General features: G+C 41.1%; 1 protein-coding gene across 1 annotated transcript in view; it reads left to right on the forward strand.

Moving 5' to 3' along the window:
• Positions 1-17,140, forward strand: part of ext1c (exostoses (multiple) 1c) — a 147,976-nt gene extending 130,836 nt beyond the window's left edge. The window contains exons 5-11 of the mRNA XM_079570925.1: positions 4,877-5,009; positions 5,372-5,490; positions 5,592-5,687; positions 8,432-8,518; positions 8,924-9,084; positions 14,895-15,066; positions 16,579-17,140. Of these exons, the coding sequence (XP_079427051.1) occupies positions 4,877-5,009; positions 5,372-5,490; positions 5,592-5,687; positions 8,432-8,518; positions 8,924-9,084; positions 14,895-15,066; positions 16,579-16,764 (954 nt within the window). The 3' untranslated portion in view covers positions 16,765-17,140. The remainder of the gene's footprint in view (positions 1-4,876; positions 5,010-5,371; positions 5,491-5,591; positions 5,688-8,431; positions 8,519-8,923; positions 9,085-14,894; positions 15,067-16,578) is intronic.
• The last annotated feature ends 2,098 nt before the right edge of the window (positions 17,141-19,238 follow it).

Here is a 19,238-nt window from a genome sequence, read left to right on the forward strand (position 1 = left end):
AGATACTGTACAACAGGGGTAGGTAACGTCAGGCCCAGGGGCCAAAACCCGCCCTCCATCATTGAACCTCTGGCCCGCGAGATCATTTTGAGGAATATTATTACACAAATCAGAGATCAAATGCCTGTTGACCTCTTTATCCCCACCTTAGCCATTTTCTCCAGTTCAGCTTTAAAAATGTTGCAGCCTATAGACCAGTGTAAAGCCTCATTTGAAAGCCAAGACCTACAAAACTCATCTAAACAGATCTTTTTTCTTGCTTTGTTGCCGCGTTGAAGTCACATTTTTGCCACATTTTCATCACTTTTCTGTTGCTCTTTTGTTGCGTTTTCATCCTCGTTCTGGACTAATTTTTGTTCCTATTTTGACAATTTTTTCAAGAAGATTTTAGATTTGGGTAAAGCCAAACTGGAGAAAATATGCTTGGTTCAGGTGGTGGTTAAGAGGTTAAAGTACTCCTACTGTTCTTAGCAGAATACACATTTGAGCCATAGTATATGACAGGGGTAGGCAACGTCAGGCCCGGGGGCCAAATCCGGCCTTCCAGCACAGAACCTCTGGCCCCCAATATGATTTTGAGAAATATTATTATTATTATTAGTGTATTCTTTAAATGTCCTTGCAGAACATCCCACTTGGTCATATATAATGTAAAACAGTGATTCTCAACTGGTGGGTCGCGAGCCTATAGGGAACTTTTTTTTCAATATTTTCTATCTGAAACCACACGGAAACACACTGGAGTCTGTTAAAATTAGTATTATTAGGTTGTTTTGATCATAATTTCAGTCTTAAAAGCAAATCTACGGCTTGTTCAATAAAAACATGTGTGGTAAATGCAATAGTTTATACAATATATGACAAATTACGGTTTTATTTGGGTCGTAGCATGTTATTAAGGTAATGGCAGGTCTTGGAGCCAGACCACTTTAGAACCACTGATGTAAAACATTGGCATTTGTAGGAAATGGTTCTTAACTTTAGGCTACAATGGTGAGGTGAGGCCCTTGGTGTTTTGGCGATCAGGAAAATCAGCCCGAAAGTAAAAGTAAATTTGTCCATGCATTGATTGCTGATTTTAAAACCCTACGAGTGCACACTCTATGACCAGTAGATGGCACTGTGGAGCTGCAACGTCAAATGTCACCGACTCTCGACAAGGAAGACCGTTTGTCCCCATCGTGTTGCCGTACAGATGGGGAATTCTGAGGCAGTTTTCATGTTTCTGAAGCCGCTAATACTGAGCCGCTGCGCTTTTGCCTGAGTCGTTATTTGACTGACTTTACTTATATTGCCGTAGTATTTTCCCACTTGCATTGTCTTTTAATGAAGTCCAGTACTTTGACGACCGCTGGGCCCGGGTGAGTGCAGCTCTTGTGGAGTGTTCCCCGGGCTGCGGTGGACAGTATCGAGTTGCGGTTAATGAAGGGAGAGACTTGCAGCATAGCTCAGGATGCTGGAGGTGATAATGCTACCGTTTTGATAGAAAGGCTTCGGGATACACAGTCAACATTCTCTTAAAGGAACAGGCCACCGTTTTTCCATACGGAGATATGCTCTTACCTGAGCTTAGACGAGTTGATGCGTACCTGTCTGGTCTATGTGCCTGTGGAAGAGCTTGGTCGCTTCTAACTTCACCCCTGAATACATTGGGAGAGGCCAAATGCGAAAAACATCTTTGGTCATTTTGCATGACTGAGGGCACACACAAAGACCAAACAGGTACGCATCAACTCGTCTAAACTCAGATAAGAACATATTTAAGGGAAAACGGCGGCCTGTTCCTTTAAAGGGCAGATTTACATTTTACATTTACAACACTCTTGCTTTGGAGTTCAGAGCTGGAGGACAAAGGTTTTCCGAGGTGATATCACTTAATACTGTTAATGATTGCGGGGCTAAAATTAGGCAAGGTGCAATGTTGTGACTGTGTTTCAGATTCCTCTCTTCGTGAGCAAGCAAAAACGTGGAAAACTATTATCCCGGACCAACGTCAATGGCATTAAAGCGTACAGAAAATCCCCAGGTTGTGCGTTGAAGTATAGCATGTCTGTCGTTGGGTCTAAGGTTCAAGGGAGTGCTCAATGAGAGAATTACAAAGACGGAACAATATAAAGCTATTTGATTCCCGTAATAAATTTTGATCTTTTTCCCTTGTATTGTCTCATAGTATTTGTCCAGACAGCTATTTGCATCCCATGAATACATTTGATGCGTCTTTGGTTCCTCGTCTTTTCCTTTCGCGAGCAGTTAGCATAACAAAGGAAGCCGTTCATAAATAATTTACATTTTAGACCGCACAGGATGAAACGCCATGGACTGACCCTCCGCCAGACTGTTTATACCGTATTAAGATCGCATTATGAAGACAGGACAGCAAAATTACACGAATACTGAAATAAGAAGAAGTCTGTGCTGGAGGTTACAGGCCTGAACCGTGTTTCTTTTCTTTTTTTTTTCTTTACGGGTGATTGGTGGTAGTCCCCGGTGAGTCGGTGTCTGTGGGATTGTGAGTGCAGATAATAAAGCAGAGGTTGTGGAGGTTAGAGATAAGCCGCTTATATACATACAGCAAAGAGAGGGAGGGACTGGGAGCCCAGAGGAGACAGCTGTGCACTCTGTGTCAGGTCAGAGGAGAGGGGAGGATGAGGGACGCCCCCTGCTGGTGGGGATGAGGAACTACAGGTGGGAATATTTTCACATTTTGAAGAATAAAGGCACTATACCCCTTTAATATATTGTAAACTCAGACATTTGTGGGAGAAACACTGTGCATCAAAATATAGAGACTTTGTATCAGTTTCATGAACTTGCAGGAGAGTTTTCTAGCCTTTATATCAAAATCACCCAGAAAACTGACTCTGTAAGGGGTAAAAATGTTAGTCTCGCCAACCAGACTCCGCTTCTTTACAGAAGAGGGTCTGGCAACACTCCATTGCGCGCTTTCAAAGGAAGTGACGCAGCGATATGGAGCCTACCGACCAATCAGAGCAGCTCCCTGAACGGGCGTCACGTTGTTGCGCCTTTGTTTTGTAGTTTTTCAACACAAGCAACCACTTCACGTAATGCTCCGGTATGCTTGTATTCTTAAGTTTTTCTGACATGAACGACAGAAGTCATTTACTGAACTCCATGTGGCAGGAGCGCCATTGTTAATGTCCGAATGACGACAACTTTCTTGTCGCTGTTTCTTTCATCACATCTGCTATGTTCTCATTGGCTGCGCTAAGCTTCGGTTGTCCCACATTAGTCCCGCCTCAAGTAGTAGCTTTTCTACGACAGGGTCGCCAGACTAGTCTCCTGTTTATTAATTAATAAACATCGGAGATTATAGGCTATAAAAATGTGCCTATAAACTAGTCCCTGTGAAGAATTGGGATGCGACAAATATTTTGGGAAAGTTTTGAGTTGGAACCAAAACATTTTAATTTAGTGTTTTCCCCTGTCATTGTCTGTTATCAAAAAATCTGGTATAGGGCCTTTAAGTTGATATCTGAACTCTTTGTTCCAAATGGTCTGATTTCTTGTCTCTTAATGTTAACATATTTTGATTTAGTTTTAGTCTTTTGACAAAAATGTTATTTAGTTGTAGTCAAGATTTAGTCAATTCTCCTAAATTGTAGTCTAGTTTTAGTCGACTGAAATTGCATGTAAATTTAGTCGACTAAATCTAAGCTTTTCTACCTTTATCAGCCCCAAAGCGCTTTACAGTAAAGAAACAGTCACCCATTCACCAATGTACGCAGACACTGGAGGCAAGTAGTAGAAGTGTCTTGCCCAAGGACACAACAACAGTGTGCATTTTGTGGGAGCTGGGAACCCTTCGAACCCACGACCTTCCGATCACGAGACCACCCGCTCTACCAGCTGCGCCACCGTCAACTTTTAATATTCATCATGATCATATTTAAAGCTGCAGAATGCAACTTTTTATGTAAAAAGAAAAAAAGAGTTGATATTAATATGGATTTGACTTTTCAGTGATGGTTAGCTTCTCGCCTTTACTTACCCAGCTCCAGGATCAATAGTTTTTTTTTTTAGGTTTTCACTGCTGATTGAGCCGTAACCATGGTTATGTGTACATTCCATTCAGAAAAATTGATCCTGGCGCATCATAATGGCACTGAGATGGAAAGTGAAGGTGCCAAGCTAACCACGCATAAAACCGCTGGGTCAGTGGGGTCAGAGTTGCATAGTGCACCTTTAATCAAGGTCCACTGCTTCATGGAGCGTCTCCCACATGAGCAAAGCACAGAGCTGTTCCTTCACAAGTGAATTTAAATGATATGAGGCCCTTTCATGGGTGTACTTTGGATGTCTCCTGGTTTCATTTTTATTTAGACATATTTTAACCAACTTTTATTTCAGTTTTAGCCTCATTTTAGTCAGCAAAAAGTGTACTTTGACTACCATTGTGATAAGAATTGTGTAATATTTTAGTCGTAGTAGTTAATATTTTAGCTTCATGTTCCCGGTAAGGATGCAAAAGAAAAAAACTTCTTAAAAGCTCCTTTATTTCAGGATCAACAGGGGAGTAGATTGTTATTATCGCTCCAAATTGACTTTGGGCTATAGCCCAGATGCATGGCTCAGCTATTTTTCTATTTACGATTTATTATGTCAGTGTATTCTCTCATCCTTTTGTGAACTCCACAGAGAATTCCAGGAAAGATATCCTATTGAAGAATCCATTCCCTTTTTATCAGCGTTTCCCTGTAAATTGTTCTTTTTGTGTTTGTTTGCATGGCGCCATTGATCTTCTACCCTTTTTTGCATAGTAAGAACGGCCTTAACTTATGACCTTTTTCTGGAGTGAAATAAATAATCATCCTTCCTTCTCTTGACTCGCATTTTTCCATTCTCTCTGTCTCCGCAGATCATCAAGGACCGCGTCTTTTCTCACGTCTCGAGGAACAAATACATGTGGAACTCGTTGCCGGGAGGTCTGCTCGTCCTGCCCGAATACTCCACCCACCTGGCTCACTTCCCCTTCTACTACCTGGGCCTGGGTACGATCTCGGTCAGATGCATGCAAATGGTGGTTGCACATTTTAAAGTGGTGAAAGGTGGTGTTATGAGAGCAGCTGCAGAGGAGGCGCAGCAATGAAAGGTGCTTGAGACAAAAGCAAGTGTTTACATGAGTGGGCGCTGAAGTCTGAGGGTTTGGAGGTATTTTATTTGTAGAAAAATCTGTGTTATATGTGCTTTGTTGCTTTTAAATGAAAAAGAAAAGTAAGCACAAGGCACCTAAGGATAGTCACTTTTTTTGAGTGCATTCCTAGTTTCCGACAGGGATGAATCCTGCAGAGGTATGGAAGGTCAGATGCTTGAATACATTTCTCTGACCTGTTGTTATTTTGCTGTTGTTCAGGAGTGAGTCCGGGGCAGGAGTTCACTGCAGTGATCCACGCCGTCTCTCCTCTGGTCTCTCAGTCTCAGCCCATCATGAAGCTGCTGCAGGTCGTCTCCAAGTCCAAGTACTGCTCACAGGTAGAACACCGATGAAAGACTTTAGTTATTTATATCGCATTTCTGTTCAATGATGGTATTGAAAATAATGAATGAGCTTCAATCTAAACCTGTGCGTTCAGATCATCATCCTGTGGAACAGTGAGAAGCCTGCTCCGGTTCGCAGTAAATGGCCCCCGATGCCAGTGCCCCTCACAGTCACAGACGGACGGAGGAAGGTGAGACGAGCAAACACATGTTCACATTAATATCAAAGCTCGCTCGCAGCAACAGGTTTCTTCTCCTCTAAATACATGTGCCCTCTAGTGACTGACCTGAAAAACAATTCCTGATGCTCATTGGGGTTGCAAACGTCTGGGAATTTCAATGTGGTGAAATTTTCCATGGGAATTAACAGGCAATTAACACAACTCCAGGTTGCTTTTTTATAGATATAAACTGAAGCATAAATGATTGATTTGACAGCAATGCAGTGAAATATCTAGCACAGCAGAGATGAAAAGTCTCAAAGAAATAATATTTGCAATGTCTGATACCAGGATTTGAAGAGAATCAGAATCGTTTTTATTGCCATGGTTTGAGAACAGGTTCACAAACTAGGAATTGTTCTCGGCGCTGACGTGCAACATAAAACATAAGTCATATAACACAGAATCTATTTAAAAATAAACTGTAAACTATAAAACTTTGAACTATAAGGCTATAGGGGGCATGCATAAGAATATTAAATAAATAAGATAAATAATAAATAAGAGGACAGTTTTTTAGCTGTGTGGACTGATTCCATGCTTTTATCCATCTTGCATATATTTATCAAGTGTGTGTGGTATTACAATGTTATATTGTAGGTCTGTTCAGTTTAATGCAGCTTTGCGTCAGACACAGGCCCCGGGGCGCCCACTCCTCGTACAGTAATGATCAGTGTCTGTCATGATCTGAGTTAGAGACAGGTGAATTCAACCAATCACAGTGTGATAAAACGAAATCATTATATAGGACTTGGCTGTGTCTCCCATCACTCATTAGAAAGAGGATTAAGCAGAATGTAGGTGTAGGGATGTTGTGTTATGGTTTGTCAGGACGATATGGTCCTCACTCTTCTTGTTTGGGTCATGATGCATATTTTATGCTTCAAAGCTAATAGTAGCTAATAGTTCAGCAATTGTTTATTCAACAAAAAATGCAAATATATCATGTTTTTTAAAGAATTTTGCCAGTTTTACATTTTAGAAAATTCCCCAAATTTCCGAGCTAAAGTTCCCATTGAAAGTTTCCAGAAAATTTCCCGAAATGTATCTGGAATTTTCCGCCCCTTTGCAGCCCTAATGCTCAGTAGAGGGACTTTGGTTACATGAAGATGAAGCATGGACCCGGAGTTATAATGCAGTAGAGCCAAACAGAGCTGTGAAAAGTAGACTCCAAATAGTGAATAGTTACTTAATCCAACCACTGTTCCAAACTAGACCTGAACATCACCGTCAAACGGTGCTTTCCTCTCACTGTATGTCATTTTAGAGTGCAGTTTTATTCAAACCTGTACTCAATACACAAAAAATGAAGTCACTTTTATTATTATTGAGCGAACACGACTTGTATTAAAGCAGCTCTCGTGTTACAATCTGAAACCTCTACAGTTTCTCTTTGAGGTCTATCGCTCTCCGTCTGTTTGTCCCATCCGTGTTCATCTGACATGTTCACTCAAACGCGTGACACCTCTCTCATAAATGTCACTTGTATCGTCACTGTATCCTCGGCTTCCTGCTCGGCTCTTATTTTCTCTTGAAGCTAAAATCTATAGTGATGCACTTACCCAAGTCACTCCGGCTGATTTACTGCCGTAACCTGATCATGTCTCACTCACTACAACGGCCTCTCTGCAAGACAAGACGGAGGGAAAAATCTATATTCAATCTGCTGCGACTCAGGAAAAATACATAGAAGTGGAAGTATCCTCTTTAAATACTGCTGATATAACTAACTATTGGAATAGAGCTGAAACTTTGTAGAACACACACATTACCCCACATTATAAGAATCTTTTTAAATGATTTGTGTTTATTCATGTGTTTTAGTATTGTCCCAAATGGGTGACTGCTAAGAAATTTTAAAGGCATTGACCATATTTTTACATTTCTCGAATACTTTAAAGCAGTACTGAGTAACTTGTTTACCTTAATAAATCCTTTCCGTAGTCCCTCTGGGGGTAATACAAGAGTTAATGGGATGACTGGGTGGTCTTTCATCTCCCCCTGGTGTCTCTGACCAGAAAACCACACTTGCAACTTTCCTGCACCGGGTCCCCTGTACACTAATGGAATCACGAAGTAGAAGCTAACAGGCTAACAGGCAAAGCTAACTGGGGGCTAGCACCACTTAAACAGTATTTACAGCCAAGTTTGAGTGAAAAAAAAATCATCTCCATTGTGTAATTGGATGTACAATATCCCTCTCTCCCTTTGTCTTTTCTGTCAGTGTAGTATTTACTCTCACGGACAATGAATGAGTAAAAAATAACGTAACATGCTACGACATCAGTGGCGCTTATGGCCTCTAGGGGCATGAGTTACTTAGTACTGCTTTAACGGACATTTGATCTCTGATTTGTGTAACAATGTAACTCAAAATCATCTTGAGGCCCAGAGGTTCTATGATCTATGATGGATGGCCGGTTTTGACCCCCGGGCCTCACGTTGTCTACCCCTGTATGATTCATTCATTCAAGCTTTATGCAGGACTCAGAATCATGGTTCTTAATATTAAAAGAAAAAAGAAAATAACTATAACTGATATACTATATTACTGTGTCTGGAGTGATCAGTGTGAGTGACAAAAGCTTAGACCATTGTACCATTTTCTACCTCAGGGATACTTACTTCTATAATACTATACTCCAAAGATCAACGCTGATGCAGTATACCTATTATTATTGTCATTAATTCACCTTTTGCCTCTACTTCCTCAGACCACCAGTCGGTTCCTCCCTCACGTTTCCATAGAGACGGAGGCGGTGCTGAGTTTGGACGAGGACACTGTGCTGCTGACCAGCGAGGTGCGTTTCAAAAGCGGTCACTGATAATTAAATTTAATAGAACGGCAAAGACTATGCAATTAACTTTAGCATTTTCAAAAAAGCCCATTAACCACTTTAATGTTCAGTATGTCCCAAATTATTATTATTATTTTCTTTCCCTTTTGTGCCTACAAAATGTTTTATGTTTTGAAAAAGCCAAAGCAACCCAATAATCATCACAACCTCGGATGACTTATTGTGGTTTTCAACATTTAAAGTGATTGTGTCCTGGTTTAGACCCACGTTGTTCATGCCTAGTGTTTGCTGAGTGTTATTAACCTGACTTTGTTCAGCTCTAAGCACCTGTTAGTCAATAAAGTCTGGTAATCCCAACATGTCTTTAATATCATCCGTTATTGATCTAAACATCTGTCTGCGTTTCAGGTGAACTTTGCCTTCCTGGTGTGGAGGAGCTTCCCAGAGAGGATTGTGGGATACCCGCCTCGTAGTCACTTCTGGGACCCTGTGAAGCGCGTCTGGGGCTACACGTCCAAGTGGACCAATGACTACTCCATTGTCCTGACGGGAGCTGCCTTCTACCACAGGTACCGGAGACTATGAGGGACATTTTTATTATGTTGAGAGTCTGCAAGCTCCTGTTTTACAAGTCAAGTCTGCCTGCCAAAGCTTTTTACGAACGTCCCCACCCAAGTCCGTCCATCCTTGAATTTAATGGCACAATCATTTACGCTCAACAAATGCAGAACAATAAATAAAATCTACATTGCTGCATCTGTAAATTTCATCACTCCTAAAAGAGAAGCAAAGCCTTGGAAGCCAGCCACTCCTACTTTCTTTACAAAAGCGTGAACGTCTGGAATCTCATTCAAGGCCAATGATTTCTACTGTCCAAGTTTAGGACAATCCAATCACTGTTATTTGTCCTCTGCATCATTCAGACCCAGCTTTACAACTTCCCTCGCCTCTTCCTCTCTCGCTATTTTGCCAATAAGGATTAGTCTTGCACAAGATACAGACGGGACGTCACTGGACAGTTAAAAACATTACGTTGGATGTTAATATTGTACTTGACTGCAGGAAATGTCTGTGTTCATTGAGGCAGGACTTTTTATCTCAGAGCTAACGGCTAGCATAAAAAAAAGACCGGCTCATTATTGTGAGAGCTGCTCATTCAGAATGTTGTTGCTGTTTTAATGATGCTGTTTTAATTTTTGTTTAGCGTTAGCCGTTAGCTTCAGCACAAAAACACGTGAAGAGCAGGAAGTTTCCTCCAGTGAATTATTTGCTCCTGACTGTCCACCAGTAACTCACTGCCTACCCTGTAATCTTGAGAATTTTCCCACTGGGAAATAACGGGACAGGAATAGCAGCGCCTCCTGAGGATTCAGTCAGAAGTCACGTGATGCTCGCGTGCATCTAGTCCATTAACAGAGTTTAGTGCTTCGCTATTTGATATGACAGAAGATGCGCTGTTCCTCACTAATTTTATTCATTGTTTTTTCTCTTGCAAGACCAATGGCCGCTGGCTGCTCTGCTTTTTGGCCACAACACTAGGGGCCGCCACTAGATAGTTCAAAAAAAATTGGGACCAGGCGTTAAAGTTGTTTTTAATGTGTCTAAAGTCCAATGCTTTTCAATGGGGGACCGATATGGAGGCACTACAGTAATGGCGGAGCATAGATATTCCTCCTGTGCTAACGCTGGGTTAGTTACAATTAAGGGGACCAGGCTGGTTTTCGTAAGAAGAATTTTAGAAATTTCGTACTTAATCAGGGTCGGACTGTTTGCATTGGAGCTGCGCGAGCTACACGTCACGCAAGGGCCGAGTCTACAGTGAAGATCCCGCCCTTATGCCCTTTTTAGGAACATGCTTCATCAGGGCTTGGGAGAGGGATTCTGTAAATCCGCAATGATTTCCCCCACGAGCGTGGTCATTATGGTAAACGGGGAGGAGTGAGGAGAAGCTGTCCATTTATATATACAGTCTATGTGCAAGAGACAGTGTTGGTGATTAAAGGAACAGACCACCGTTTTTTACTGAGATATGTTCTCACCTGAGTTTAGACGAGTTGATGCGTACCTGTCTGGTCTCTGTGTGTGCGCTCAGTCAAGACCAAACATGTTGTTAGCATTTAGCCTCTCCTCCTCTCCTCTAACGGGGGTGAAGTTAGAAGAGACCAAGCTCTTCCACATTTGTTCCCTTAAGATGAGGATGAACTTCTCTGATTGGTTAATGGACTTGTCTGTCTTGCTCTTCAGACTTGCATTTGTATAGGAAAACACGAGTTTCGGAGATCAAATATTTACTGTGGTTTTTTGCTAGTGCTGGTACTATCATTACTCCAAATACACTACTGCCCATTTCGCCATCAAACTGACTACCAAAAGATTAGACACTGATGTAATGTCTGTTAAACACATACTTAAAATGATTGAAGTTAAATTATGGTAGTTTCCATGATTGTCGCATCAGCGAAGAAGACAATGCTCTCTTAATTGCACTCATTTCCCCTAATTACCACATATTCAAAATTAAACAATGAGCGTTAGGTCAGTGGTAATTACCCTAAAAGCCACGCTGCGCACATAATTTTGGGCTTGATCCTGGAAAATGTAGTTTTTTGGACCACAGGGAAGCAGCTCTATAAATACCAGTACTTGTCCCAGATACATAACATCAACATATATCTCTGTCTGCTCTTCCATGGGAATGCGAACAACCTCTTTGCCCCAATGGAAGCCATGTGATTTCTCAATATAGCTCATTATTCTATGCAATATGATAAAAGACTCATTGTGGCAGCGAAACCGTCGTATTAATCTCATGGATTAAATTGCTCTCAGTTGTCCGCCATCACGACCCTGTGTTAGAGCAAGGCCTCCACTTGTTGTCGCTCTTCTGAGGAAATAATTTCACTAAAAGTCATTAGTGCTGACAGAGAAGACTGCAAACTTTGTGCCAAATTTGATTTATTTGGAAAGGCTTAGTGTTGTCAGATGTCAACAATTAAAGGAATACATCGAATGTGTTTATTTATTGTGTTCTGTGAGCTTTTTGGGTAAGCAATGCTACTTTCTTGAGTTAATAAAAATCCAGATGCTTTCAGCTGTTGTCAACCATTCGACCATATTTAAGCCTAGTTAGAATCAATAATGACTGTACAGACCTTTAGATACAAATTAGCGTCTGAATGTGTCCTCTGAGCTAAATGCTAACTCAAACTCAAAGTTTCTTCTTATTGCGGGGTCAGTACACATCCACTGGTCACTCAAAATCATCTTATAATATGTTAATGATGAGGAAACCACAGAGTTCATATAAATGCCCTAAATAGGACAAAACCTCCCCATTCGTTAGTGTGGGTGCCAGGCTTCCTTATTAATTTGTGTGGGGAATGGGGATGGAACATTCAATTTAAATCGGGTCCGGGAGCCGTTGGCTAACAAATGTGTGCATTTGTAGGAACAGGCTCAGACAGCTAAAGGCATTTCTGTGATTTCTATGATCAGAGTAACATGATTGTGAGAGACATTACCAGCATTAATGCTCGCAAAAAGAAAACTTTTTGAGATGCTAACACCAGCAGCTAAACGCTAATCAGTGATAAAAGACCAATTTCTATTTGGTAACATCAAAATGTCAGTTTCTGACATAAAAAGCACATAAACACAAACCAACTGAGAACGTGGCATTGCGATCATGTGAACACGAGACTGTCCTCAGCATTTGTGAAGCCCATAATCCAACACGGGACCCATTTTGCACAGTTCTGTGCTCAGTGTGTTCATCACAGCGCCATGGATTTACTAGAATGATGTGTAGCTTTGTCATTTCCACTACTGCCTGCAGAGGGCACTCCTGACCAGTCCAGCCTCTTACTCCTTTTTGTCTTTTTGATTGACTGCGGAATTCTTCCGCAGTCAATTATTGGTTTTCATGTTCTTTATTATTATTCCTCTTCCATCTTTTTCCCGATTTTCTAGAGCTTTCAGCACCTTCATGCTTTGTGCAATTTATGCAAGTTATGCATCAAAACGTTCCGCATGTTGAGGAGAAGGGTGCTATTACTTTTGGGACTTCTGCCATTTACGTTTTTTCCGCAATCGGCCAAAATGTCGGAGATTTTTCCCATTGACTTATAATGGGGCTTCCGCAAATCCATGCTTTTCTGCACTTTTTTCTGCATTTTATGCAATTTCTGCACTTTGTGCATGTTCAGCTTATGCAACTTGTGGGTTTTGAGAAAAAATTGGCCTTCTGCAGATTTCCAGTTTTTTTATACGAGAGTTTGAAATTTTTGCATTGGTGTGTATGGGGGAATCCAGCCAATGGGGAGACTCCAGGACTTTCAGCCATTTATGCAGCTTCTGCCAATCAAGCACTTTCAACAGTTTGACCAGTTTATGGAATTTAAAAGTTTATGCAATATTAACAATTTATGCAAATTAACCACTTTATGCATTTTAAAGCGTTTATGCAACTTAAGAGTTTATGCCATTTAGGATTTATGAATTTTAAAGAGTTTATGCAATTTACATAATTTATGCAAATTAACCCATTCATGCATTTTACCACTTTATGCAGTTTATACAGTTTATGCAACATGACATTTTATGCATTTTACCAGTTAATGCAAATTAAGCAATTTATGCAATTTGAACAGTTTATGCAATTTATGCAATTTGAACAGTTTATGCAATTTATGCATTCGCTTCCCGCAATTCCGCAGTCAATCGCAATGGCGCAGCCATTGCATTTCTAGTCTTTACATTGATGTTTTTTTCACATAACTTAAAAGATCAACTACAATAGAATTCTTATCCCTGCTCCTCTTCAATTATTGCCGTAACTATAGGATCTATATAACGTTTTCAGGTGAATGCCTATAAATGGCTTTCAAGTGATAAAAACAACAAAATTGTCTAATCTTCAACTGGATGTAGTAATGTGCCTGAAAACCCATGAGTCGGAACAACATTTTTCCTACAAATAAAGCTTCATGAATCGAGTGTGCAGCTCATTATTCTGTGTAATATGGTAAGAGATTCACAGTCAGGAAGGCAAGATGCAAAACAGCAATCTGAAAGCAATAACCTACAACATCTGCTGTACTCTACTGATGTGGCAAAATATTCACCGCTGAAAAAGAATAATAAGCCATTGTGGCATGTGTGACAGGAATTTCAATATCGTAATTGTGTTTTTGAAAAGGTGATTTTGAAGGAGGACAACTCGCGGAGGTGTCTGGGGGGCTTGTATTCTCCGTTGTAGCAAAGTGGTTTCAATTAGCAATACAAACGGTCTGATTAATGGACCTTAGTAATGACATCTGTTGGAGCTAATTTAGCGAATAAAGAGCTGACAAATGTTGCTCCAAGGTGCGCTGGGTAAAAAGAACGAATGAAAGTATCCGTTTTTGTATTGAAATAGACCAACTCCATTTATTAGCATCATTAAAAGTATCATATGAGGAAATGGTGGCACAGTAGATTAAGCCTAGAGGGTTGACGGTTCCCAACATCACCTGAGAGCATACTTTTGTTGCGCATCTAAGCAAGGCACTTCAATTATTTCCTTTCAATTTAATATATTCACGACTCGGATACAGAATAATCCATTCATCCATTCATCTTCTTCTGCCATATCCGGGGTGAGTCACAGAGGCAGCAGTCTGAGCAGAGATGCCCAAACTTCCCGATCCATGCACACCTCCTCCAGCTGTTCTGGGGGGGATCTGGAGGCGACACCAGGCCAGCTCAGAGACATAGTCCCTCCAGCGTGTCCTGGGTCCTCCTCCCAATGGGATATGCCAGGAACATCTCCCAACGGAAGTGATCAGGGGTCATCCGAAACAGATGCCCGAGCCTCCTCAGCTGGCTCCTCTCGATGAGATGGAGCAGCGACTCTACGAGCTCCTCCCGGATGATTGAGCTCCTCGCCCTGTCTCTGAGGGTGCGCCCAGCCACTCTGCAAAGGAAACTCATTTCAGCCACCTATATCCGCGATCTTGTCCTTTCAGTCATTACCCAGTTCTCATGACCATAGGTGAGGGTGGGAACATAGATCAAACGGTAAACTGAGAGCTTTGCCTTTCAACTCAACGCCGAACCGATCCGTCTGTCGATCTCACGCTCCATCCGTCTCTCACTCGTGAACAAGACTTACTTGAACTCTTCCACTTGAGACAAGGACTCCCACTGACATGTCTAATAATATCTTTAATCATTAATAATGCTTTATACTTAGACGCTTAAGTAATTCAATCTCTCTGCCACCTCCAAACACTCACTTGCAGGCCCAAGGACACAACAACATTACGAAGCTGAGTTGAAACCGAATATTTAAACCTAACATTCTACTTGTGTGTGCAATGTTTCTCCTGTCTTCCCGCAGGTACTACCACTTTCTGTTCTCACACTACCTGCCCCAGTCCTTGCGCGCCCTGGTGGACAGAACGGCCAACTGTGAAGACATCCTCATGAACTTCCTGGTCTCTGCGGTGACTCACCTGCCGCCCATCAAAGTGGCCCAAAGGAAACAGTACAAGGAGCTGCCCAGTCCACAGGTAACAAACCTCACCACTACATTCCCTCCAGGTTGCAGAGTGAGCTGTGATACTCAACAGTGCACTGGTGTCAAAACTCGTTCCCAGTGCAGGCCAAAAGTCTGCCTCGACGTTTGAGCAGTTATTCCTCATTTTTAGTTATTCCTCAGTTATTCCTCCAATTTTATTCTCTCAAATAGATGAGGAACTTATAACACACGTGAAACTGCCTTTTACTTATAAAGCCCCTGTGTTATTCAAAAGACAGATGTTCCACCTAACCAACAAATGAATGCTCTCCTCTCTAGGACCATTAAACACAAAGTAGTTTTCATTTTATTCCTCCCAAGTTCGAGTTCTCCTCCAAAGACTATGCAAATAGAGGCTGTAGCTGTAATCACGATTTGATTAAATTTATTGCGCAGCCCGATTAAATATCAAATTATACATCTTCAAGGCTCTGTTTCAGCTCTTTTCTAATTATGGAATGACAATATACTTTTACCGTATACTGTGAAAGCAGATCTTTGGAACAAGGTCGACTGAGGTTAAAGCCGTACTAAGTAACTTGTTTACCTTAATAAATCCTTCTCGGTGTCCCTCTGCGAATAATACAAGTGTTAATGGGATGATTGGGGGGTCTTTTATTTCCCCCTGGTGTCAGAAAACCACAATTCCTGCCTCTGGGTCGAAGGCCAATACACACTATTGGAATCGCGAAGAAGAAGCTAACAGGCTAACGGGCAAAGCTAACTGCGGGCTAGCGCCACTTAAACAGTTTTTACAGCCAAGTTTGACTGAAAAAATGTGTAATTGGATGTACAATATCCCTCTCTCCTTTTGTCTTTTCTGTCAGCGTAGTATTAACTCTGACGGACAATTAATGAGTAAAAAAAACGCAACATTCTACGACACCTGCAGTGGCGCTTATGGCCTCTAGGGGCAAGAGTTTCTTAGTACTGCTTTAAGGTTAAGGTACTCTTTATTGCCCCCATAGGGAAAATTGTCCTCTGATGTCAAACCAGACGGACAGTCAGAATCACTAGGTTAGGGATTAACCTATTGTTCATGTTTTTGGTTGATGAGGGAAACCGGAGCACCCGGAGGAAACCCATCCAGACACAGGGAGAACGTTGAAACAAACCGGGGACCTTCTTGACCTTCTCTGGATAGGGTTCATACATAAAAAGATAATTTCCGGATGCTGCTAAAGTTTGTTTGGATAAAATCAACAATTCGGTTCTGAGACCTTCACAGGCAAATTGGTCAATTCGCCTGATGAAGGTCTAGGACCGAAACATTGATTTTATACAGACAAACTATTTTTGTTTGGCAGTAATGATCTTTTTCACCCTGAAAGATGTGAAATATGCTCACAAACTCATCTCTTTGAAGAATTGGGATGTTAGTTAGGAATGAGTTTAATCCACAACTTTCATTGTTTCATAGCTTTAAAACCAATAACTGTTAACATGGCTTTATTTATTTTTTCAGCTCATATAAAAACTGATCATCATCCTCTGTCTTTTTCAGGGAACCAAAAGCGTCCCGTGGGCCAACCCTGAACACTTTAACCAGCGTCAGGAGTGCGTGAACACGTTCGCCAACTGGTTTGGCTACATGCCGCTGGTGCACTCGCAGTTTCGCCTGGATCCGGTGCTTTTCAAAGACCAAGTGTCCGTCCTCCGAAAGAAATACAAGGATCTGGAGAAAGCATGAAGAAAATAAAGACCTAGAGGGACCATTGGCGCCCGCTCCGTTGCCTTGAAGTTGACAATGAACTGCTTTATGTCGTGCAATCATGAGACAGACCCTGGCGGACTGCTCTGGACTCAAACTGCAACCCGGGAAAATGGTGGACAGTTTCGGCGACCTTGAAATCGGGCACCCAGCTGTCGAAAGGAGCATTTCTATAGAATAAAATCGAAAATATGGACACATCTCTAAGTGAAAAGTGTTGCGGCGACAATGCCAGAGGTGCTTTGGTGTTGAGAATGGCGGAGACTGTGCTGGGACTGTTACTAAGGGAACAGACGTCTCAAAATGGTTGATCTGTAAAATGAATAAAGTTTATAAAAGCAAACACCTGCGTCTTTCTGTGGGTTGGGTAAATATTTCATTTCCATCTCATGAAACTTTACAACTGTAGAGTTTAAAGGCAGGTTGCCATGGATTTGGTTGGAAATACATGAAGACGGTCAATATATGTTTGTTTTTCAGTCAAAATGATGGAAATATCTCAAAAGCAGGACCAATTTCTTGTCTTTAAATTCTTTACTAAAGGAGTAAACATCCCAAAGACAACTCGTTAATTTCACACAATATTGAGGTTTCAACATTAACAAAGGGGATGTTGGGGTCGTCCAATAGAAAACTTTAAATGGTTAGGGTTCCCAAACACACAAAGTTTAGCTTACTCAGCTAGTAACTTGGAATATAGTATAGAAGGCGCAGTTACACATATGACCTGAGGTGGCAGTAGTGAGTATAAAATGCCCAACTTGCATCTAGGCCCTTTAAGTATCTAAGCATAAAAGTGGAAAATGGTGTAGCTTCAGGACTCACGTTCAATGTGATAATACATGACTCACAGGAAAATATAAAATTCGAAATGGAAAAAAAAAATCAGTTTGACCTTGTTTTTAGTGTATAGTAGTAAACTTTTTCATGGATGGCCACAGATCGGTGGTCAATGCAGTCAAGTGGAAAGAACTGGGTGCATTAAAGAGGGGTTTAAGTCATTCCCCACGCCTTTATTTGGACTTGGAACAATATTGCCAGCTATGTCTCACAAAAAAGTAAGTTTCTGTACTGTACTGGTAAATATAAAACTTGAAGTAAAAATGAGCATCTCTGGCGATGTGTAGAAGCCCGAGGGCCGCACCTAGGGCACCCCTGGGCATAAGGCTGACTCAAAAACCACCAAAACAATTCATCATCTCTGTTAGGTGAAGAACAGGCCGTGGCCCACTAGATCAAGGTTTATGTAGGTAGCAACAAGTCAGATTTAATGCCTTTCTAATTCCCAAATACTTCATTTAATGGCACAAACATAATAAAAATTGCATCAAGCAGAGGAATATGGGGAATTTCGATATTCGGCTTATTCCTCTGTTTGATGAATTGGGCATAAAATTGTGAACAAAACTATGAATGTGTTTCAGATCAGAATTTTTGTAGCTCATACAAATCTTTGCAGAAACATATTCAGAAAAAATAGCCAGATTGATGCTTTTTAATGACATTCAAAGTGCATATGACTGGTTTTAATGCTTTTGAAAATGACTTATTTAGAAGGATAGCATCATAATTATCATTTTATTTCAGTGAAGCGGCAATTTTAATGGAGAAATGTTGGGCAGAAAGGTTTCTTTTCTTTTAAGCTGCAGACCGACGCCGCAGAGCCGTCACACAGTCTCTTCAGGGTAATGCCTTCAGGGAGGAGACTGCGAAATCCACGGCCCAGGTCCAGTCGACTGAAGAACTGTTTCATACACTAGGCTATCGCAAAGCTGAACTCCCTCCCTTCCCTGCCCTCCCTGCGCTTCCAGCCCTTAACCCCACCCCCTGCTCCACAACAAGGACGAGAGAATGATCTATTTCAATTCATTGTGAAATTAATTGACAAATAAATCTTTGAATTTTCAATTGGAAGTGACATAGACGAAGGCAACGTTCCAGAGCAGTTTGACTCATTTCCCATTGACATAACATGGTTGCACAGTGAAATTGTTTACCTTCCTCTGTCACTTCCTGTCAGTGTCCAATAAGGAAGTGAAACCATAAACATCACAAAAATGGCCAAACTTAATACAAAACTAATACTACAATCCTTTGCAAAATCTTAAATATCACCGTGTTAACTATGTTTTAGCAAAAATTGTGTCTAATGAGTCATATGCACTTTAAGGCCTTAATTTTGGCTCAATTGATTTAATGACTTCACTAGATCGCGGGATTTCAAGCTAATTTAATCAAAAGAATAAATACAACTACTACGTCTACCATTACTGTAACACTTCTCGTACATCTCACCATCTCAACCTGTATCTGCTTTCGTCTTGCATCCTTGGATGAAATCACAATCACACCATTCATATTTACCATTCATATTTTTATTAGAAAACGTGAAGTCTGTACAAAATAAGAGGTGTCCCAACAAGTTTCCCTTTAAGTTTACAAAAATACATTTA

The sequence above is a fragment of the Gobius niger genome (assembly GCF_951799975.1).
Source record: "Gobius niger genome assembly, chromosome: 14".
NCBI classification, from domain to species: domain Eukaryota; kingdom Metazoa; phylum Chordata; class Actinopteri; order Gobiiformes; family Gobiidae; genus Gobius; species Gobius niger.